Source organism: Bubalus bubalis, chromosome 9, assembly GCF_019923935.1.
Source record: "Bubalus bubalis isolate 160015118507 breed Murrah chromosome 9, NDDB_SH_1, whole genome shotgun sequence".
Lineage (NCBI taxonomy): Eukaryota > Metazoa > Chordata > Mammalia > Artiodactyla > Bovidae > Bubalus > Bubalus bubalis.
The window spans coordinates 106,570,837-106,594,177 of NC_059165.1; the positions used below are offsets into that span (position 1 = coordinate 106,570,837).

The 23,341-nt window shown below is 53.3% G+C and overlaps 1 protein-coding gene, 1 long non-coding RNA gene and 1 other non-coding gene across 7 annotated transcripts in view; 2 read left to right on the forward strand and 1 right to left on the reverse strand.

Annotated features, from left to right (window-relative positions):
• The first annotated feature begins 963 nt into the window (after positions 1-963).
• On the forward strand, positions 964-1,036 carry TRNAG-UCC. Its single transcript has one exon. It is a non-coding gene; the product is annotated as a tRNA-Gly (tRNA).
• A 1,238-nt stretch (positions 1,037-2,274) lies between these two features.
• Positions 2,275-23,341, reverse strand: part of PBX4 (PBX homeobox 4) — a 54,996-nt gene continuing 33,929 nt past the window's right edge. For 2 of the 5 annotated variants that reach the window (XM_006080366.4, XM_044948385.2), the window contains exons 3-8: positions 9,915-10,159; positions 9,472-9,662; positions 9,087-9,222; positions 5,450-5,606; positions 4,994-5,100; positions 2,275-2,950 (exon numbers count right to left, since the gene is read on the reverse strand). In XM_006080366.4, coding sequence (XP_006080428.3) covers positions 2,864-2,950; positions 4,994-5,100; positions 5,450-5,606; positions 9,087-9,222; positions 9,472-9,662; positions 9,915-10,159 — 923 coding nt within the window. In that variant the 3' untranslated portion in view covers positions 2,275-2,863. Of the gene's footprint in view, positions 2,951-4,993; positions 5,349-5,449; positions 5,607-9,086; positions 9,223-9,471; positions 9,663-9,914; positions 10,160-23,341 lie in introns of all 5 variants that reach the window. The other 3 variants (XR_003111611.3, XR_006553574.2, XM_044948384.2) reach the window with 2 other exon arrangements.
• Positions 9,522-23,341, forward strand: part of LOC123335188 — a 30,693-nt gene continuing 16,873 nt past the window's right edge. Inside the window, exon 1 of the long non-coding RNA XR_006553575.2 lies at positions 9,522-9,629. This is a non-coding gene — a long non-coding RNA (uncharacterized LOC123335188). The remainder of the gene's footprint in view (positions 9,630-23,341) is intronic.

The window sequence follows — 23,341 nt, forward strand, 5'->3', positions numbered from 1 at the left end:
TCTAGTCTCCCTGTGGCTCAGAGCGCCCTGCTCGACCCGGAAACAGGCCGAATGGAAGGAGCGGGACACAGAAGGCCTCATGCTGTGTGATCCTGTGTGTGTGAAGTGTCTGGAACAGGCAAATCCACGGAGACAGATAGCAGATTAGTGGTTGTCAGGGGCTGGGGAGGGGGACTGGGAAGTGACTGCTCATGGGGGTCTTCTTTTGGGTGGGCTGCTCAACAGCCTCGATTGAGACTCCCCCTACCCCAGGCTGTGGTTTTGGGGCTTCCTAGCATCTTAACCATTTCCGCTGAGGGAGTCCTCAGTGGAAATATCACAGGTGCTGGGGGAGGTCCTGATGGCTGGCCCCTGTGGCTTTCCAGGCAGCTCAGCCTACAAATGCAGGAGACACAGGTTTCATCCCTGGGTTGGGAAGATCCCCTGGAGAAGGAAATGTCAACCCACTTCAGTATTCTTGCCCAGAGAATCCCATGGACAGAGGAGCCTGGTGGGCTATAGTCCGGGGGGTCACAAAGAGTCAGATACAACCGAACGCTGCAACAGAGCACTGAAAGGAAGAAAAGAGGCGGCAATGATGCAAAGAGCCAGGCCAGGGGCGACTCGCTGACCAGCTCTCAGCACTCGGGAGCTGCTGAGCTGAGGGGCAGTGAGGGCACAGGGCTGCAAAGATGGAACTACCCTAAGTATCCAATACCAGGAACGAGGGGCTCACTCACTGGAGGAAGATCTTCCCAGATGCAGAGGCAGGCCACTCCAAGATGCATCATGTGGACAAAGGCAGGGCATGCCAAGTGGGGCCATGCATGCAGGGGCACACAGAGCATCACAGACCGTCTTGGTAGGACCCAACCCTAACTCTGAGGATGGGTCTGCAGTGGATGCCGGTGGAGAAGGGGCCAGGGCCTGGATGGGGTCAGCTGAGATTGTATTACCTTCACTACAAATCTTTTTCTTGAGACTTCCCTGGTGGTCCAGTGGTTAAGACTCTGTGCTTCCAATGCAAAGGGTATGGGTTCAATCCCTGTTCAGGGAACTAAGATCCCACATGCCGCGCAGTGCGGCCAAGAAAATATATTAAAAAAAAAAAAGAAAGAAATCTATTTCTTGGTTCTCAAACAGAAATGGAGACGTGGAGGGCAGTGTGGTAACAGGTCAGGTGAGAGCAGCAGGCTTGTGGCTGTGACAGGTAAGGTAAGGGTGGGCAGGTGAATGGAAGCCAGAAGGGAGGGGGCTGAGGTCCTCTGATTCCTGGAGACCACTGTGCTCAGCCTTTTGGGGTGCAGGCTGTGATCCTGCCATGTTGCATGGCTGGGCCCGGCGGACTTTCACTCCTGCACCTCGTTTCCGGTCTGCACCCCTCACTAGAGCCCATCAACACCATATGGTGGCACCGCAGGGGGCGGAGACAGGAGGGAGGGGGCGGAGACAGGAGGGAGGGGGCGGAGACAGGAGGGAGGGGGCGGAGACAGGAGGGAGGGGGCGGAGACAGGAGGGAGGGGGCGGAGACAGGAGGGAGGGGGCGGAGACAGGAGGGAGGGGGCGGAGACAGGAGGGAGGGGGCGGAGACAGGAGGGAGGGGGCGGAGACAGGAGGGAGGGGGCGGAGACAGGAGGGAGGGGGCGGAGACAGGAGGGAGGGGGCGGAGACAGGAGGGAGACATGGCGGGGCTTGGGAGGCCGAGAATCAGGAGAACGGTGACAGTCAACTGGCCAGGATCTGGGGTGAGCTGTGTGGAGGCGTGTGGGAGTTGGAACACACTGTGTGCCGAGAAGAAACCCTCTGGACAGAAACTCAGGGGCTAGTCATGGAGTCAGCTGGTAGTGTGGGGTCAGCGCCCTGGTGACATAGACTGATGGGCAGATACAACATATTTGCTCAGGGCCCTGGGCTGCCCCCAGTCCAGGCTCTTTTAATTCTCCCAACAGCCCAGCCCTACCTTCTTGTTTTGGCTGCACCAGGCCTCAGCTGTGGCATGTGAACTCTGCTGTGGCACTTGGGATCCAGTTCCCTGACCAGGGATAGAACCCCCGCCTCTTGCATTGGAAGCTCAGAGTCTTAGCTACTGGACCGCCAGGGAAGTCCCCCAGCTCTACCGTCTTCATTCCCAGGGAGGGGAAGAGGAAGAGAAGACGCAGGGAAGGCCCCCCCCCCCCGCCCGAAGGATGAAGCAGAGGAGGAACCAGGTGAGGGGACCGGACCGAGGGACGCCTGGGAGGCACGCTGAGCGCCGAACCTCAGGCCAGCGGGATTTCAAGAGCACAGAGGCAGGAAAGCGCTTGTGAAGTTTATTGTCTCGAATGACATTTCAACTGAAAATGGTATAACTTGTATTAACAGAAGAAAGAAAGTGCCAAACTAATTCCGGTAAAACCCTGAGCTCACAACAGACTTAAATCGAAACTGCATTTTCATAACACAACACAAGTCAGGGTGGGAGGCAGTGTCTGGGCGAGCTGGCACCGGGTAGGACCAGTGAGCAAAAGGTCACAGCTCGCACAACTGCGCTTGCGTCATCCGCCGCTGCCAGCAACAAATCTGGGGTGAATGGTGGCAAAATAAAAATCAGTTCAAAATTTTAATGGCAGAATTGGTACCAGAATTTCCTGTAGAAATAGTTCATAGTCTTAACCATAAATTACTATATATATATGTATGTATAAATATAAAGACAAGGGTTGGGAGAACAAGCAGCATCTCAAGCCGTTTCAAATCCCAGCTGATAAGCAGACGATGCCATCCGTGTCTCTGGCCGGCGGCTTAGGGAGAGCCCTCTGCTGTCAGCTCTGGGTTTTCTGAAGGAACTCGAGGGCCAGGGAACCACGGCAGGTCACACCGTCCTCTTTTCTGTTCGTCCCAACACTTAATTAGATGCATCTGAGGTGACGCTGCCGGGGTTGCCAACGGGTGAAGCGGTTGGCATTTCCTTCACCTGCCAGCCACCCCTGGCCTGAAAAGACAGAGACAGAGACTCAGAGCGGGGCCGTGAAGACTGGTGGCCCGTCCAGCCTCCACATCCCTTAGAACGTGCTGAGAGCTGCGAGAGGAGCCAGGAGACGAGGGGGGACGCAGGGGTGTGCCCTGAGTGGCAGCTGGCCTCCACATGGACATGCTTCTTTGGCAGGGTCTGCTTCCACTGGTCCGGCGCTGGCAGGGGAGGGACGGGGCACCATGGCACGTACTCTGAGAGGGAGGGAGACCCAGGCAGGCCTGGAGCTAACAGTGGGCCCTGAAAGACTGTGGTGAGATGTGCTGAGCAGCAAGAGGTTCAGGAACCCTGAACCCAGCAGGACGCGCGCCTGACTGGAGTTAGGACGGAAGGGCCCATGGCCGCTGGCTGGGGGGACTCTGTCTGCGCTGTGGGGATGTACTGGGCACATGTGACCTTGGGGTGTTCGTCCACAGACCCCCCACCATCATGGAAACCACTGTTGACAATGGCTGTCTGCTCCAAGGTGAGTCCTGTGTGCAGCCCACGAGAGCAATAACGCACAAGCTCCCCTTCTCCTTCCTCATTCTCAAACTTTCCTGAACAGGCTGAACCCTCCTGCCTGCACCCTCTAATGCATCCAGCGCCACAAGGCCCAAGACCCTGCTCCCTTCCCCCTCTCCCCACAGCTGCTACCTCCCACATGTGCCAGAGGACAGTGCTGGGCGAGAGAATCGGGAGGCCAGTGCCGCACTCAGCCTCAGTCTGAAAGCGCCCGGGGCGGGGATGCTGGCCGCAGGGGGACACGCTCTGCCCTCGGGTGGGCGCCGCAGGCCTGGGACCCCAGCAGGAACACATGAGTGAGGAGGGGAGGGCTCACCTGGCAGGCCTGGGAGGTGACAGGCTGGGGCCCAGTGTGGGCCTGGGAGCCAAAGGGCAGCTCAGGGCCGAGGAGTTGGGGCCCAGCTGGGTGGGAGGTGGTAGGGGAGCGGGGGTGCTCAGCCTGGAGACCTTCTCTCGGGAAGAGCATCTGTGCCTGCCCACGCCAGGGGACTGGGGCCCAGCTGGGTGTGCACACCACATCCCACGCTTTCCCACTTGCTCCGTGGGGCCGACAGGACCCGGCCCCCGGCCCATGGACCCCTCACCCTGAGAAACTCGCACAGGCTTGCCCCTGCTGTGGTCGCGGCGCTGGGCCTTGGGCAAGCGCAGAGCAGGAAGAGCTGGCCACCCGGTGGCATCAGAGTGCTGGCTCTGCCAGGTGCTCACTGTGGGCTGTGGGGTTGCCATGGTGACGGGATGCCCTGCACCAGGGGGCATCCGTTCCCTGCATCTTGAAGAGGGGTACACTGAGGAGGGAGGTTTGACTCTGAAGCAGTCTGGCTGCGTAAGACCCTGCCCACTGCTGGGTGGCCATGTTACATCTGTACCTGCACAGCTCTGCAGGACAGTCCTGAGTGTGGGGCCAGGCCCCCTAGCCGCCCCCCACCGTGGCTGTCAGTGGGGGGCCAGGAGGCCCCAGGGCCCGCGAGAGGGATGGCGTCCCACACCCTGAGAACGTTCCTGAGGGCACATCCTGAGAGCCACGATCCGAGGCCCATGCTCCTCCCAGTCGCCAAAATGGACCTTCACTCTGGCCCAGCTGGGCGCCAGCGGAGGGGGTGGCTGGGATGGTGAGGAGTGCTGAAGGCTCTGAGCTCAGGGGGCTGTACCTTCAGACCATCGAGGCCTCGTTTTCCCACCCCACCCTCTGCCTCCTTGGGGAGGGAGGGCCCCTTCCCAACAGGCAGAGCCCACCGTGCCCACTGAGTCCTGTGAGGACTGAGGTCTCTGCTGAGCGGCCCACGGTGCTGAGCTCCCTGAGGCGGCTCTGCCCCCCTGCACCATCCCCGTGACGAGGGCCTGGCAGGCCCAGCTGGTTGTCATCCCCTTCATGAGAGCTTGCAGAGACCACGATGCGGCTGAGGCCACCGGTCCCGAGGACCAGCCACCCACGGGGGTTCCAGGCCTGCTCGTCACTGGGCCGGGGACCCCACAGGCCTCGGGGTTGTGCCACAGACTCACCTGGGCCAGAAGGCCTCCTCCCTGGGGGCTGGGCTGGACGCAGGCCATCGTCTGCAGGCGGATAAGTGCGTCTCCGGGGCCGGTCAGCGGAAACGGGCCAGAGGAGCCTGCAGGGGTTGGAGGGTCAGGACCAGTGTTCCCACCCTGGGAGGTGCAGTGATGCCGCAGGTGGGACTCGCCAGCCCCTCGGTCGGGAGGAGGCCATGAACGTGACTCCCATGGCTCCCAGCCCTCCTGCAGCCTGTGTGGGTGGGGAGACCAGCCTTCTGGGGTGCACCTTCTGTCCCCACGGCACCTGCACAGCCGGCGGGGCTGTGTGACTTGATGGGGACCATCTCCAGTGGGAACGGAAACCCTACAATGTGAGCAGAGGAGAGAGGCATGTGCAGGGCCCTGTGGCTGCCCTGGAAGCGGCTCGGTGCACTCAGCCTTGGGGGGCTGCCGACCCTCACTCACTGGAGTGGGACATCGATGGGGGGCTGGCCTGGTGCCCTGGGCCCCTGACTTCGGTGGCGTCCACTGCCATCTTGGCTGTGTAGATGGTAGCCTCTTCTTGAAACTTCCTCATGTTCTTTTTATACCGAATTCTTTTGTTGCCGAACCAGTTGGAGACCTGTGGACACACAGAGACAGAAGTCGCTGGAAGGCTGCTGGAGTGATGTGGCACGCAAGGTGGGGGCGTTGCTGAGTGGCAGCGCGCGGCCCCGGGACGGGGTGAAGGGCTGAGACTGTGAAGCCGGCACTGATGAACCCTGGGCACAGGGAATGTCTGCCGTGTGTTGGGGGTGCCCTGGAGTCGGCGTGGCTTACAGAGAGGGAGGAGCTGCGTTGCTTGAGGACCAGGCGCTGCTGGAGCCTGGGATGAGGAGGGAAGTGGGAGCAGGGCAGGCACGTGTCACACACTTGGAGAGACCAGTGTGTGCTCACTGCAGGCAACAGACTGAACCCTGATGCGGGACACGTGCACCAGCAACCGCGTTTCTGGGAATGCGATTGAAGCAAAGAACACAATCGAATCCAAAACTTATCAAAGGATAAAGGACCACCTGACGGAGCAGGGGAAGGAGCTGAGCACGCAGCAGCGCACAGGCAGCCTTCAGTCCTCAAAGCCGGTTGGGAGGGAGCTGCAGTCACACACATCTTGCAAGCACGCGGCCCAGCTCTGACGGCATGTCTGCACGAGCCCTCTGGGGCAGGGCTCCTCCCTGTGGATCCTTCTCTGGGCCGGCGGTGTCCTGGGCCCTGAGGGTGCTGAGCAGCATCCCTGGTCCCACTGCCGGAGGCCAGGTGTGCCCTCCGCTGCCCTCAAGAGCTGTGACAAGGAAAACGTCCCTGGCCGGCTGAGAGGCTGGACAGCACCCAGCTGTATGAGCATGGAGATGTGCACAGCCAGAAGCACCGCGTATCCCCAAGTACGGCGCCTGGGGCTGCAGTTTCATGCACACATGAGACGTGTGCATTTTCAGGAACAGAAACACGCAGCTGAACTGCACGGCAGGACTGTGGAGGACCTTTCCTCCTTTAAAATTAGTTTCTTTAACGTCTCTCTGTAATCCTCTCAGTGTCACACCCATGGACAGAAAAAGCCCGTGTGTGCTCCCTGCTCTCAACTCTCCTGCCCTCAGTGCTGAGTGTGACCTGCTCGCAACCAGGCCAGGTAAGCACCTGGCTCCCACTTACCTCCAAGGAGTGCACCCACACGTCTGTGCTGAAGTTTGCAGAAGAATGTCGGCAAGTGGTTTTCCATGGTGAATTCAACTGGCATTTTAGGGGGACAAAGAGCAGACTTCCCAAGTGGGTGTCTGCGGGGGAGTTGGTTCAGGCTGGGGTCCGCCCTCCCTACAGGGTCTGTCCCAGCACCTTGGACAGGAGCAAGATGCCCTCTCTGCAAGGCTAGCCACAGCTCGGCGTCACAGGCCACTCCCTGCCCAGTCCCTCTGGCCCCTTTGGTCCATGTAGCTATAGCCACTCAGGTTTCCACCCATTGCCCTGTCCCTGGGCTCAGCTCTCCTGTCCTTCCCCTTCAGGCCTCCTCAGCCTGCAGTTGGCAGCTGATCCTTCCTGAAAACATCGGTGGTCTCGTCTGCAACACCCTTCACCTAATATTGCTCCACTGTTTTTTCCTTAAGTGAACCTCACAGCCTGTACCACATCTGGAGCCCTACTCAGCTATCAGCCATTTCTACCGAGGAGCCACCACAGCGGGGAGGGGTCCCAGGACAGAATTCTGCTGATGGTGGGTGGGTGGGGATGTCAGGGCCCAGCCACTGAGCAGGAGTTGCTGGAATGTGGCCAGTGCTTTTCAAACTTTTGTTTGTCATGAACTCTCTCCTCAGATGAAGTTTAGACCCTAGACCCGCCTGCTGTCTGAGGTGGCAGGCCCTGATGTGAATCTGGTTGTTTCCAGACAACTGCTTGTGGGGACAGATGGGCTGCCAGGCCTCCCACTTCTTCTGGGCCTCAAGGTCCTAGAGGCGCAGCCCTCACTTCAGCTCTGCGCTGAGGACACCACGGCAGTTCCGGGTGAGTGAGGACACCTGTGAGGCCTCGCTGCCTGTGTGACCCCGAAGGCCTCCCGAGTGCCGCTGCCCCTAAGGTGCTGCTGCACTCGGCGGGGACTGGGGCAGAGGGTGGTGACTGAGGGCACAGGTTGGCCGGGCTGGAGACTCAGCCTCCCCCTCAGCACGGGGGGCGGGGGCGGTCCCGCTTACTGAGTCCGGGCCCCTGACGGCCCTCTCTGCGGCCACAGGCGGGCGCCGACCCCCACGCTGCCCCGTGGGTGTTGCCTGGTCTGGTCTCTCACTTGCGGCCTGCCTGCACGTAAGTGTTCTCGTTGTGAAACCTTTCGAAAGGGCTTCCCTGGTGGCCTAGTGGTTAAGAATCCACCTGCCAACGCAGGAGGCATGAGTTCAACCCCTGGTCCAGAAACGTCTCACATGCCTCAGAGCAGCTAAGCCCAGGCCAGAGCATCCGTGTTGTGGAGCTCCACAGCAAGAGAAGCTGCCCGATGAGCAGGCCACACAGTACGGCTAGAGTAGACCCCACTCTCTGCAGCTAGAGAAAGCCCATGCAAAGCAGCGAAGACCCAGCACGGATAACAATCAATAAGAGAAACAACAAAACCTTCTGATGTATTTCTTGGGTTCTCGCCTCAGCCCCGACCCCACCCCAATCCTACTGAGATGAACAGTCATCCCAATATGGTCCGAAGTTGTCTGGGTCTCTTCTCCAACCTGCGCTCCTGTTTCCCATCTGGAGCCAGCTGTTGCCTGTCTTGTGCCCCAGACTCACACACTGGACTGTCTGAGCAACTGGCAGGTGATGCCCACGCCTGAATGTATTCCAGGATAACTGAAGTGGTACTTTTGCACAAGAGCTAGTCTATCGCTTTAAGTCCTAATTTTGCTCCAAGTTCCTTTTCTTCTCCTAAGCTTGCAGCCCATCCATCTTACAGAACACAGCACACCCCTCTGATGTGAGAATATGAAATCTTAACGACTGGGCTTCCTTGGCGGTTCAGTGGTAAAGAAGCTACCTGCCAACGCAGGAGACACTGGTTCAATCCCTGATCCAGGAAGATCCCACATGCCGTGGAGCAACTCAGCCCATGTGTCCCAACTACTGCGCCTGCGCTCTGGAGCCCACTTGCCCTAGAGCCCGTGCTCCACAAAAGAGAAGCCACCGCAATGAGAAGCCTGGGCACCACAGTGAAGAGTAGCCCCTGCTTGCCACGACTAGAGACAAGCCTGCGCAGCAGGAAGACCCGGCACAGCCAAAACTAAATACATCAATAAACAAGGAATGTAAGGTTTAAAAAAAAAAACCATAACGACTGCAATTCACTAAGGATCACTACTAAGTGCTATCCTCAGTGGTATCAGGTCCGCGGACTCCACACCCCATTGCCTCGGGGAGCTGGGGAGGGTAGGTACAGCTTCCCGCCTGAGGCCCACGTAGCCCAGACCTGGGACCTGAGCCCAGACGGCCGGTTCCGAGGCTGCACTGCAGGTTCGGCTCCTGCGCCACACATTTGATGAACCTCCCTGGGTGTCCCTTTCGGGCTCAGGGAGGTGTGGCAGGAAAGGACCATCACCTGGGAGACCGTGATGCCACCCCTCCTGGCCAGCTCCTCTTTGGCTTCTTCACTGGGGTATGGGTTCCTCAAATGGGAATAAAAGTATTCATTCAGCACTTCTGTGGCTTGCTTGCTGAAATTCTGCCGCTTACGCCTGAGAAGACAGACAGCCTCAGCCGGTGATCGTCCGCGGGGCCTCGTCCCCGTGTCTGATCTCCTAGAGGCCCTGACAGCAGCAGTCAGCACTTCCTAGCCTTCCTGGAGGCTGTGTGAGGGCCGCACCCTCAGCCGCGGTCAGAGCCCCTGCCTAGGCTGGGAAGCTCCCGTAACTCAGACCCAAACTCAAACCAGCGCAGGGCGCGCTTCCTCTTCCTGAGGTCAGAGGTTGGGGGTGGGGCCTGACCTGGCGTCGAGGAACCTCGCGCGCAGGGCCATCACAGCCTCACAGGTGCTCTGCTTCAGCTGCATCTGGATGCTCTGGAACTTGCCGTGGATGACCCCCACCATGTGCTCTATCTCCGCGGGCGAGACGGGCCTGATCCTGCTCTGCTCCTGGAGAAGGTTGGTGACGTGCATGGTGAACTCACGGCAGGCCTGGGGTGGGGACACATGCCAGCTGGTGACCACCTAGCAGGCTGGCCCGGGGCCCCGGGTGGGACCAGCCACCTGCCCCCCGAGCCTCTCACGCAGGCTGGCTGCTGAGAAATGATGGCAAGGGGCTGGGGGCAAATCAGCCACCGCTGCTATGAGACCAAGCTCCTGGGCTCTCTGTTTGATGGTCCCAAGGGAAGGCAGTTTGTACTCCATGTTTTCCTTTGACAAACGTGCATTCCCATGAAAAATCACCTGTTCATACTTCTCTAGCTCGGAGTGGTACATCTGTCGGATCTGGGACAGCTTGGCCCTGTAGTCAGAGTTCTCAAGGCCACTGTCGTTTGGACGGCCACCTGGCGTTGCTGCGTTGGCTGCTGCCGATGCTCCCCTCCCTTGCTTCTCAGGCCTGGACACGCCCTCGGCCAGCAGCATGTTATCCAGCCTCAGGAGCTGAGCATCAGGGGGGCCCACTTCCTGAATGCCATGAATGCTCGACACTGGATCAGAGAGAGGAGATGGAGTCAGTGCTTGTTGTTGGAGCAAAACCCCCCACGACAGGGTGCTGGCACTGGCCACGTGTCTGAACATTCTTCACGCAGCCCTTTCGGGGAAAGAGACTATCTGATGACAGACATCAGATAACCCGCTCTGATGCTGGTCTAGGTGCTGTGCTCAGGAGCCCAGCTGGGGTGCCAGGAGTGCAGGGGGCAGGCACGCCGCAGCCCACAGCCCACAGCTGGGTACATGTGGAGCTCCAGGGAGGGCAGGGGTGAGGTGGCACTGGGTGCTGGAAAGCCTGAAGCCCTGAATCACGCCTCCAGATGGGAGAGCCGGCACCTTCCAGAGGCTCATAGTGCATAGACAGGAATATGAAGCCTAGTGGCAGCCTGGCTTTGGGAAGGCTGTGCTGGCATGTGTCTGAAACCGAGCCCCCCCAAAACCAAGCTCCCTCACTGAGTCTCATTAACTTCTCTATCTAAAACCTTATTCCCTGTCTCATCCCCTTTGACCTCAACCCTGTGTTGTTCAGTCGCAAAGTCGTGTCTCACTCTTTTGTGACCCCATGGACTATAGCCTGCCAGGCTCCTCTGTCCAGGGAATTTCCTAGGTAAGAATACAAGCAACTCCTGCAGCTCAATTCCAGAAAAATAAATGACCCAATCAAAAAATGGGGCAAAAAGCTAAACAGACATTTCTCCAAAGAAGACATACAGATGGCTAACAAACACATGAAAAGATGCTCAACATCACTCCTTATCAGAGAAATGCAAATCAAAACCACGACAAGGTACCATTTCACGCCAGTCAGAATGGCTGCTATCCAAAAGTCTACAAGCAATAAGTGCTGGAGAGGGTGTGGAGAAAAGGGAACCCTCTTACACTGTTGGTGGGAATGCAAACTAGTACAGCCACTATGGAGAACAGTGTGGAGATTCTTTAAAAAACTGGAAATAGAACTGCCTTATGACCCAGCAATCCCACTGCTGGGCACACACACTGAGGAAACCAGAATTGAAAGAGACATGTGTACCCCAATGTTCATCGCAGCACTGTTTATAATAGCCAGGACATGGAAGCAACCTAGATGTCCATCAGCAGATGAATGGATAAGAAAGTTGTGGTACATATACACAATGGAGTATTACTCAGCCATTAAAAAGAATACATTTGAATCAGTTCTAATGAGGTGGATGAAAGTGGAGCCTATTATACAGAGTGAAGTAAGCCAGAAAGAAAAACACCAATACAGTATACTAATGCATATATATGGAATTTAGAAAGATGGTAATGATAACCCTGTATGCAAGACAGCAAAAGAGACACAGATGTATAGAATAGTCTTTTGGACTCTGTGGGAGAGGGAGAGGGTGGGATGATTTGGGAGAATGGCATTGAAATAGGTATAATATCATATATGAAATGAATCACCAGTCCAGGTTTGATGCAGGATACTGCAAGCTTGGGGCTGGCGCACTGGGAAGACCCAGAGGGATGGTACAGGGAGGGAGGAGGGAGGGGGGTTCAGGGTGGGGAGCACGTGTACACCCGTGGTGGATTCATGTTGATGTATGGCAAAACTAATACAATATTGTGAAGTAATTAGCCTCCAATTAAAAAAAAAAATACTGGAGTGGGTTGCCATTTCATCTTCCAGGGGATCTTCCTGACCCAGGGATCGAACCTGTGCCTCCTATGTTTCCTGCACTGGCAGGTGAATTCTTTATTGTCTGAGCCACCAGGACTTGAGAAAAAGGAAGACGCTGTGACAACTCCCACATTCACCCTGGAAGGCGCTACTTTTTCCCACGCAGAGCACTCAAAACAGCAGGCAGGCAGGTGAAAAGATGGTGTCAGGCTGGTCCCTGACACAGCTCAGCACAAATGTCTGGGTGGCTGCGAAGGAGCTGCTACCTGGGAGCTGGGGCTGAGCTGACCAGTTCAGGTGCAAGAAGGTATTTCTGAGTCATCGGTGTGTGGCGTGTGTTTGGGAAGTCTGTTTTTATCTGCCTGTACCTGCAGGTACACCCATGAGAAGGGCACACCCCCTGAATGCTAGAAAAGCAGCGTTTAAAGGGCAGGCAAAGGAGGGGATGGAAAGAGTTATGAGGCAGGTGGAGGAATAATCAGAAGTGGCAGCAGAGAGGTGAAAACATAGGCTTGGGGAAGATTGTTCAGTTCAGTTCAGTTCAGTTGCTCAGTTGTGTCCAACTCTTTGCAACTCCATGGATTGCAGCATGCCAGGCCTCCCTGTCCATCACCAACTCCTGGAGTTTCCTCAAACTCATGTCCATTGAGTCAGTGATGCCATCCAACCAGGGGAAGATTGTTAACCTCTGCAAAAGCAGTTTCAGGGTATGGTGGGGTGAAGCCTGACTAGCAAGTTCAGAGGAGGACGGGAGGCAGGCAGTGCGGGCAGGAGGCTGCTGCAGGGGTTACCGAGTGAGGCTCGGGTCCAGGGAGGACCTGTTTTTTCTCTGCTTTTTCAGTGATGGAACACATACCTGTGGAGACACAGGAAGGAAGATTGAGGGGTGGTTCCTAAGGGGATGGGAGGCAGGGAATGCAGAAGGAGGTGATGATAGATGATATAGATTCCATGTAGTTCTGACTTTCAAGAAAAACAAAGTTTTAAGTCTTTTCTTAGAAACAGGCTCTCAATATTATCAGCTACTAATTGACTTCAGTGCTCAAATAAGAATGGAGCTTAGGGAATCCCCTGGTGGTTCAGTGGTTAGGGCTCAGCACTCTCACTGTCATGGCCTGCTTCAAGCCCTGGTCCTGTAAGCCGCATGGTGCAGCTAAAAACAACAACAAAGGGTAATCCTATCATATAGACATTTGCTCATTAATCATGTGCCCCTTTCTTGTTCCCTATTTAATGGATGAACTTTTTTTGGTCAAAAACTCACGAGCGAAAACTGAAGGCGTTCAAGAGATACCCTTGCAGGAATTTTCCTCACATGCAGATTCAGGGACTCAACTCACACAAAAGAACCCTTTCCATGTAGTCCCACTGGGCTGCAACAGGGCTCTTTCTGAAAGAAGTAAAGGAAGAGTCCCTCTTATGAGTTGCAGGCCTTCCAGTTCAGAGACCTAATGCTCTAACGGCCTTACTTGGTCTTCAAGAAGCGCCAGATGTAAAGGCTGAGGACTTCTGGGCAGAGTGGAGCTGTGCTGCCTGATCCTGTAAAGGCCCACCCCCTCCTAACCGCTCCTAACCCAGAGCAGATTACAGACATGCTCCTCCCTCATCCCTCTGTGTGTGCAGATCCTATTGATTCTACCTCAACGCCTGACCCACCATCCAACCCCTCCCTTCATGCCACTCCTGGAACCCTGCTGCGTTGACCCCCTCCAGCCCTCTGTGGCCTGTGAGGAAAGCCCTCCCCTCTGGTTCATCAGGCACACCTGCAAGCTGCTGCTGCTGCTGCTGCTAAGTCACTTCAGTCGTGTCCGACTCTGTGCGACCCCATAGACGGCAGCCCACCAGGCTCCCCCGCCCCTGGGATTCTCCAGGCAAGAACACTGGAGTGGGTTGCCATTGCCTTCTCCAATGCATGAAAGTGAAAAGTGAAAATGAAGTCGCTCCGTCGTGTCCGACCCTCAGTGATCCCATGGACTGCAGCCTTCCAGGCTCCTCCGTCCATGGGATTTCCCAGGCAAGAGTGACTACCCTCAAACGCTGTCTTCATCACACCAGTCTTCTGTTCAAAGACTTCAACCAGCTCTGCATCCACAGCGGCAGCCTAGACTCTGACACCTGGCACTCAGGGCCTTTCCTGACAGCCTTTCTAACCTGCCCTTGTGAATTTTCCCTCTTCTGGGCCCTTCATGGCCCTTGGAAGCACAGCGACTGTCTCAGGCTTGCTCAGCAGCTCCTCCCTAAGCACCCATGGGTCTGGCCTGGGCTCAGGAGTGACTGAGAGGGACACGCACAGCACCTCCTACCCCCCAGAGAGGGCCCCCAGCATGGCCTGCCTCCCAGGGCTGGAGAGGTCCCTTCAGCTTCTCTCGTTACAGTTAGGGGCAGGAGTGGTCTGGGCTGGACACATGGCTGAGTGAAGGGTGGCTGGGAGCACGTGTGTGTGTGTTTGTGCATGTGTGTGTGTATGACTCTGGGCTGTTGAGGAGTGCTTAGTGGTCTGTCTTTTGTTCTTTTTTTTTTTTTTTTTTGGCCACGCCTTGCAACTTGTGGGATCTCTGTTTCCCAACCAGGGATTGAACCTGGGTTAAGGCAGTGAAAGCACCGAATTCCGACCACTAGGGAACTCCCCTTTCATTCTTTTATTTAACCAACAATGTGAAAAGAATACACTGGTCATAGCAAACACCCTCTTCCAACAACACGAGAGACAATTCTACACATGGATGTCACCAGATGGTCAATACCAAAATCAGATGGATTACACTCTTTGCAACCAAAGATTGAGAAGCTCTATACAGTCAGCACGGAGAAGGCAATGGTACCGCACTCCAGTACTCTTGCCTGGAGAATCGCATGGACGGAGGAGCCTGGTAGGCTCCAATCCATGGGGTCGCTAAGAGTCGGGCACGACTGAGCGACTTCACTTTCACTTTTCACTTTCATGCATTGGAGAAGGAAATGGCAACCCACTCCAGTATTCTTGCCTGGAGAATCCCAGGGACTGGGAGCCTGGTGGGCTGCTGTCTATGGGGTCGCACGGAGTCGGACACGACTGAAGTGACTTAGCAGCAGCAGCAGCAGCATACAGTCAGCAAAAACAAGACCTGGCTCAGATCATGAGCTCCTTATTGCAAAATTCAGGCTTAAATTGAAGAAATCTGAAGTTCCAATACTTTGGCCACTGATGCAAAGAGTCAACTCATTAGAAAAGACCCCGATCCTGCAAAAGATTGAAGGCAGGAGGAGAAGTGGGTGACAGAGGATGAGATGGTTGGAGGGCATCATCAACTCAGTGGACATGAGTTTGAGCAAACTCTGGGAGACGGTGAAGGACAGGGAAGCCTGGTGTGCTGCAGTCCACAGGGTTGCAAGGAGTCAGACAGGAATGAGCGACTGAACAACAATAACAAGTTGAAGAAACTAGGGAAAACCACTAGGCCATTCAGATATGACCTAAATCAAATCCCTTATGATTATACAGTGGAGGTAACAAATAGATTCAAGGGATTAGATCTGGTGGACAAAGTGCCTGAAGAACTATGGACAGAGATTTGTAGCCCTGTACAGGAGGCAGTGACCAAAATCATCCCCAAGAAAAAGAAATGCAAGAAAGCAAAGTGGTTGTCCAAGAAGGTCTTACAAGTAGCTGACACAAGAAGAAAAACAAAAGGCAAGGGAGAGAGGGAGAGGCATACGCGGCTGAATGCAGGGTCCCAGAGAACAGCAAGGAGAGACAAGAAGGCCTTCCTCAATGGACAATTTAAGCAAGGGAGTTTCAAAAAAACATCTCATTGACTTAATTGAAGATGCTAAAACCTTTGACTGTGGAGATCACAACAAACTGTGGAAAATTCTCAAAGAGATGGGAATACCAGACCACCTTACCTGTCTTCTGAGAAACCTGTATGAGGGTCAAGAAGCAACAGTTAGAACTGGACATGAAATTGGTTCAAAACTGGGAAAGGAGTACAACAAGGCTGTATACTGTCACCCTGCTAATTTAATTTATATGCAGAGAACATCATATGACATGTTGGGCTGGATGAATCAAAAACTAGAAATAAGATTGCCGAGAGAAATATCGACAACCTCAGATACGCAGATGATACCACTCTAATGGCAGAAAGTGAAGAGGAACATAAAGAATCTCTTGATGAAGGTGAAAGAGGAGAGTGAAAAAGCTGGCTTAAAACTCCACATTCAAAAACCTAAGACCATGGCATCTGGTTCCATTACTTCATGGCCAATAGATGGGGAGAAAGTGGAAGCAGTGACAGATTTTATTTTCTCAGGCTCCAAAATCACTGCGGATGGTGATAGCAGCCATGAAATTAAAAGACTCTTGCTACTTGGAAGGAAAGCTATGACAAACCTAGACAATGTATTAAAAAGCAGAAATGTCACTTTGCTGACAAAGGTAATATAGTCAATGCTATGACTTTTCCAGTAGTCATGTATGGATGTGAGAGTTGGACCATAAAGAAGGCTGAGCGCGGAAGAACTGATACTTTGGAATTGTGGTACTGGTGAAGACTCTTGAGAATTCCATGGACTGCAAGGACATCAAACCAGTCAGTCCTAAAGGAAACTGATCTTGAATATTCATTGGAAGGACTGATGCTGAAGCTGAAGCTCCAACACATTGTCAGTGAAGAGCTGACTCACTGGAAATGACACTGATAATGGGGAAGATTGAAGGCAAAAAGAGAAAGGGGTGTCAGAGGACAAGATGGTTAGATAGCATCACTGACTCAGTGGACATGAGTCTGAGCAAACTCCAGGAGATAGCGGAGGACAGAGGAGTCTGGCATGTTACAGTCCATGAGGTTGCAAACAGTTGGACATGACTTATTGACTGAACAATGACAGCAAAGCATCTGAGAACCCATCATAAGTCAAGTACCCAACCAGGTGCAGGAGATTAAAAAACACACACACACACACCAGAAAACTATGGGACCTATTCTCAACTGAAAACTCTCACAGAGAACTCTGAGAACAAAGAGAGCACCCTTTTCTCATACCTTGTTATGGGGTATGCATTATTGTGACCTTTTTTGGAGGGGTGCTTTGAAATGCTGATTAACATCTTCAAATTCCTGTTCTGAGAACTTACCCTACAGGAACACGGACACCAGTAGATGTTATATTTATAGGACACACAAGACCACACTGAAACTGTGAAAAACCAAACCTGCCTAGATGCCCAGGAATAAGGATACTCCTGGGCAGCGGATTGGCCCCAGGGTAGCCAGCAGCAGCAGAGGGACCCTGGAGCCCTCTGCTCCTAGGTGTCCTCCAACATACGCGCCAGCCTTTCCCAGACTCCCTTCCAAGCTACTCCAGCAGGAGCTTTGCCTTGACTTTTGAGTTGCACGGCCATTGACGGTTTACATGCTCAATGAGGACCAGCAGTGGGACAACCAGGGCACCAGGCATGTCACCCAACTACATGGAGTGGCCGAAGGGCATGTCCCTGCTAGTCAAGGCCTGACAAAACATGGTCCACCTGGCAAACCACTTCAGTATTCTTGCCTTGAGAACCCCATGAACAGTATTAAAAGGCAAACTGCTATGATACTGAAAGATGAACTCCCCAGGTCAGTAGATGTTCAATAAACCAATGGGGAAGAGAGGAGAAATACCTACAAAAAGAATGAAGAGGTGGAGCCAAAGCAGAAACAACATCCAGTTGTGGATGTGTCTGGTGGTGAAAGTAAAGTCCGATGCTGTAAAGAACAATACTGCATAGAAACCTGGAATGTTAGGTCCATGAATCAAGGTAAACTGGAAGTAGTCAAACAGGAGATGGCAAGAGTGAACATCGACATTTTAGGAATCAGTAAACTAAAATGTACCGGAATGGGCAAATTTAATTCAGATGACCATTATATCTACTACTGTGGGCAAGAATCCCTTGGAAGGAATGGAGTAGCTAGCCCTCATAGTGAATAAAAGAGTCTGAAATGCAGTGGTTGCAATCTCAAAAATGACGGAATGCTCTTGGTTCATTTCCAAGGCAAACCACTCAACATCACGGTAATCCAAGTCTATGCCCCAATCACTAATGCCGAAGAAGCTGAAGCTGAATGGTTCTATGATGACTTACAAGATCTTCTAGAACTAACACCAAAAAAAGATATGTCCTTGTCATCACAGGGGACTGGAATGCAAAAGTAGGAAGGCAAGAGATACCTGGAGCAACAGGCAAGTTGCGCCTTGGATTATAAAATGAAGCACAGCAAAGGCTAACAGAGTTTTGCCAAGAGAACACACTGGTCATAGCAAACACCTTCTTCCAACAACACAAGAGATGACTTTACACATGGATATCACCAGATGTTCAATATTGAAATCAGATTGATTATATTCTTTGCAGCTGAAGATGAAGAAACTCTATACAGTTGGTAAAAACAAGACCTGAAGCTGGCTGTGACTCAGGTCATGAACTCCTTATTGCAAAATTGAAGAAAGTAGGGAAAACCACTAGGCCATTTAGGTATGACCTAAATCAAATCCCTATGATTACACAGTGGAAGTGACAAACAGAGGCAATATACTAGATGTGGTAGATGGAGCGCCTGCAGGACTATGGAAGGAGGTTCATAACACTGTACAGGAGGTGGTGACCAAAACCATCCCCAAGAAAAAGAAATGCAAGAAAGCAAAGGGGTTGTCTGAGAAGGCCTTACATGTAGCTGAGAAAAGAAGAGCAGGGAAAGGAGAAGGGGAAAGGGAAAGATACACCCAATTGAATGCAGAGTTCCAGAGAATAGCAAGGAGAGATAAGAAAGCCTTCTTAAGTGAACATTGCAAAGAAATAGAGAAACACAATATAAAGGGAAAGTCTAGAGGTCTCTTTAAGAAAACTAGAGATACTAAGGGAACATTTCATGCAAAGATGGGCTCAATAAAGGACAGAAATGACAGAAGCAGAAGACGTTAAGAAGAGGTAGCCAGAATATACAGAAGAACTGTACAAAAAAGCTCAGAAAACCACAATGGTGTGGTCATTCACCTAGAGCCAGACATCCTAGAGTGTGAAGTCAAGTGGGCCTTAGGAAGCGCTGCTACAAACAAAGCTAGTGGAGGTGGTGGAATCCCAGCTGAGCTATTTCAAATCCTAAAAGATGATGCTGTTAAAGTGCTGTACTCAATATGCCAGCAAATTTGGAAAACTCAGCAGTGGCCATAGGACTGGAAAAGGTCAGTTTTCATTCCAATCCCAAAGAAAGGCAATGCCAAAGAATGTTCAAATTACCATACAATTGCACTCATTTCATATGCTAGCAAGATTATGCTCAAAATTCTCAAAGCTAGGCTTCAGCAGTATGTGAACTGAGAACTTCTAGATGTACAAGGTAGATTTAGAAAAAGCAGAGGGATCAGAGAAAAAAATTGCCAATATCTTCTGGATCATAGAAAAAGCAAGACAATTCAAAAAAACCCACATTTATTTCTGATTCATTGACTTCTCTAAAGCCGTTGACTGTGTGGATCACAACAAACTATGGAATATCCTTGAAGAGATGGGAATACCAGGCCACCTGACCTGCCTCCTGAGAAACCTGTATGTAGGACAAGAAGCAACAGTTAGAACTGGACATGGAAAAATGAACTGGTTCCAAACTGGGAAAGGAGTATGTCAAGGCTGTATATTGTCACCTTGCTTATTTAACTTACATGCAGAGCACATCATGTGAAATGCTGGGCTGGATGACTCATAAACTGGAATAAAGATTGCTGGGAGAAATATCAAACCTCAGATATGCGGATGATATCACTTTAAGGACGGAAAGTGAAGAGGAAGTAAAGAGCCTCTTGATCAAGGTGAAAGAAGATAGTGAAAAAGCCAGCTTAAAACTCAACATTCAAAAAACTAAGATCATGGCATCTGGTCCAATCACTTCATGGCAAATAGGTGGGGAAAAAGTGGAAACAATGTCAGATTTCATTTTCTTGAGCTCCAAAATCACTGCAGATGGTGACTGCAGCCATGAAATTAAAAGATGCTTGCTCCTTTAAAGAAAAGCTATGACAAACCTAGACAATGTATTGAAAAGCAGAGACATCGCTTTGCTGACAAAGGCTCATATAGTCAAAGCTATGGTTTTTCCAGTAGTCATGTATGGGTGTGAGAGCTGGACCATAAAGAAGGCTGAGCACCGAAGAATTCGTGCTTTCCAGCTGTGGTGCTGAAGACTCCTTGGACAGCAAGGAGATCAAACCAGTCATTCCTAAAGGAAGTCAGTCCTAAACATTCATTGCAAGGACTGGTGCTGAAGCTGAAGCTCCAATACTTTGGCTACCTGATGTGAAGAGCCACCTCATTGGAAGAGACCCTGATGCTGGAAAGATTGAGGGAGGAGAAGGGAGTGACAGGGGATGAGATGGCTGGATGGCATCACTGACCCAGTGGACATGAGTTTGAAGAAACTCAGGGATATAGTGAAGGACAGGGAAGCCTGGTGTGCTGCCGTCCATGGCGTCACAAAGAGTAGGACACAATTTAGCGACTGAACAACAGCAAGGAGACACTCGGCCGGTCACCCCAGGGCCCGTGGTGTCAACAGTGCATATGTTACGGCAGGCGTACACACGTTAGAAGTTTTGTGTCTTCAAACTTGTACGTTTTTGCGAACATACCGTGGTCCCAGCTGTGGACACAGCTCTGCTGAGCACCTCTGGGCTCTGTCAGCGGCCCCCGTGTGGAGCCCTTTGCCGCCCTCAGCACGGCCCAGCCGTTTCCCAGCGCCTTGTCCCTGGCTTGACTGCGGTCATTAGCACATGTGACATGGGCACATTAGCGTGCAGATGACTCATTACTATCAATTACGACAAGCTCATTTCCGGTCCCAGGGGTGCTCCTCCGCTCCCCCAGGGCCCTCGACTTTGGAGCAGGTGGCTCTGGAGACCAGGAGCTCAGCTCAGGGACACTGTCAGAGGCATTCAGAGGAGGAGCTGGGATCTAAAGCAGAGGCACTCCCCGCCAAACCACCAAATTTCCATATGTTCCCAGTTTACTGTGGGTTTAAAAACCACACAGTAAGGTAAAATAAAATTATGAATATCAACACATTATGTTTTTTTATAAGAAACAGTATGGAACTGCTATGGACTAACTTATGTTCCCCAAATTCACACATGAAACCCCAAATGTCCATGTGAAATAGGGCCTGTGAAGAAGTAATTAAGGTCAAATGAGGTGATAGGGGCAGGGCTCTAATCCACAGGACTGTGGCCTTCTAAGCAGAGGACAGGGCTTCCCTGGTGGTTCAGACAGTAAAGAATCCACCTGCAGTGCAGGAGACCTGGGTTCAATCCCTGGATCGTGAAGATGCCCTGGAGAAGGGAATGGCTACCCACTCCAGTATTCTTGCCTGGAGAATCCCATGGACAGAGGAGCCTGGCGGGCCACAGTCCATGGGGCTGCAAAGAATTGGACATGACTGAGTGACTAACACTTCATTTCAAGCAGAGGAAGAGAGACCTCTTCCATCTACAAACCAGTAAGAGAGCCCAGACTAGGAACTGAATTCTCTCCAGGCAATAGTACACCAATGAGCAGCGGAGTTCCAATAAAACTGTTTACCAAGACTGTGGTCTGGGGCTCTGCTCCTCCATTTGTGTGTCGCTGAGCCTAACACGTGTCTGAGGAGGAGCCCACGCGTGCGGGTCCAGAGGGGTCCTCATACCTCTGCTTCACTGCCTTCAGGTCCCCCCGTCCCTGGAGTAACTCTGGACCCTTCCCCTTCCCTGACAACTTTTCTTCTATGCGTGCAGTACAAAACAGGAGATTTTAGTGTGTTTCCTTCTGTTCTAATGCAGACAAGGACTCCTCTAAAGGTTGTGTCTGGTCTGCCTTCTGTCTCCGTAAAGGCCAGCAGCGTGACAGGGTAGAGTTATGTCTATTGGGTCTAATGAGATTTTTGAGCTTATTCTTTTAGAGTTCTGCTGCATTTTTTGTTTCCCTTTCCTGGTTTCCTTCCTTGAGTCTCACATTGGTCCTGGGCAGCGGTGAGCCAGAACGCTTCCTGTGGCCAGGGGCACACCGCGCCTGGGTCGCTCCCAGAGGCTGTGGGTGCAGCCCGGGGGCGCCCCAGCCCCACGCGCAAGGTCCAGGTGAGGGGCAATCCTGCAGTGACACCCTCGGGGGCAAAGCTGTTTCCTCTCACACATGTGTGGGAGGCCTGCCTCCCTGCGTGTCACGACCATTCTCAGTCCTGGGGTGGGGATGGCGCTGCTCCCCTGAAGGAGTCTGGACATGAGATGCTGAGGGAAAGCCCCATGTGTGGTAAAAAGGCTCATTCCAGGTGCTCCCATCGAGGGAACACAGAGGCGCTAGGCGAGGAGGAGGGGGTCGGGCCTGGCTTGTAAGGGAAGAGCAATCCATTCTCATGGGAAGATCCATGTAGTGAGGAAGCAAGGCCCTTCAAACCCCAACGATGCCACATTGGTGGCATCACAGATGTGGCAGGAATCCAGGCTGCGGGCGCTTCCTTCACAGAGAAGGCAGACCAGGCTTCCTGACCCAGGAGTGAACACCTCAGCCAAGGCAACAGCATGGGAACAGGGGGAGGTGGGGGTGATGCCCTGAGGAAGGCAGGGCATCAGCAACTGGGGTGAGGAGGCGGGCTGGGCAGCACAATGAGAGGGCGGTGTGGGCAGTGGGAGGCCCCCCAGGGGCCCGGGGACCCACCCTGAGGGCGCAGGGCCAGAGCAGGAGCAGGAGGTGGCCCCACCCCTAAGGAGGCATGGGGCGGTGACCCCCGGCCCCCTCGTCCTCAGGTTCTGTTCCGGGAAGCTCCCTGGCACTGCCTGCTGCTGCCCACTCTCCTCACTCACTCAGCTCCAACCTGGCCGCCTGCCTGTCTCCCAGGCCATTCCTGCCTCAGAGACACTTTCCCAACATGGAAGCAGAGTTGTCCCATCAGACAGGTCCTAGCTCAGGTCAGGTCCCCTGGGGAGACTGACCTGCCCAGCTGCCCACCCCACTGCCCCACTGCCCGCCCCCGAGGGCTCTGAAGGCCACGGTGGTCTCTGCATGGCTGTGTGGGACCACCCTGCTCCCCAGGGACCCAGGGACTGTTGCTGGCTCCTTCACTGCCAGGGCTCTGGTTCCGGTAACATTCCTGGCCTCATGGAATCATGGCCCAGAAATAGGGACTTGTGCTAAGAAACCTCTCCCCAAAGGCTAGCAGGACATTTTAGGGACCAGCACTACCAGGCCCTCAAGGAAGAGAGAGCACCTTCCTGCAACACTTTTAGAAAAGAGAGACACAGGAAAACCAGCCGCTCACAGATAGAGACTAAAGGTGGGGGCTCGCAGGCAGAAGCCACAGCCCACGCGTCCATGACCAGAGCTGAGACAGTAAAACATGGCCAGCAGCCCCAAGTCAGCAGCATCTGTGTGCATGTGTGAGCACAGATACAGGGGCCACAGCCAAGGAGACTCCCCTCTGAACACGGGGGCTTCCAAACTGTCAGTATAAATCACCTTTGTCAATGAAAACCAATGTAAATCTATCAACAT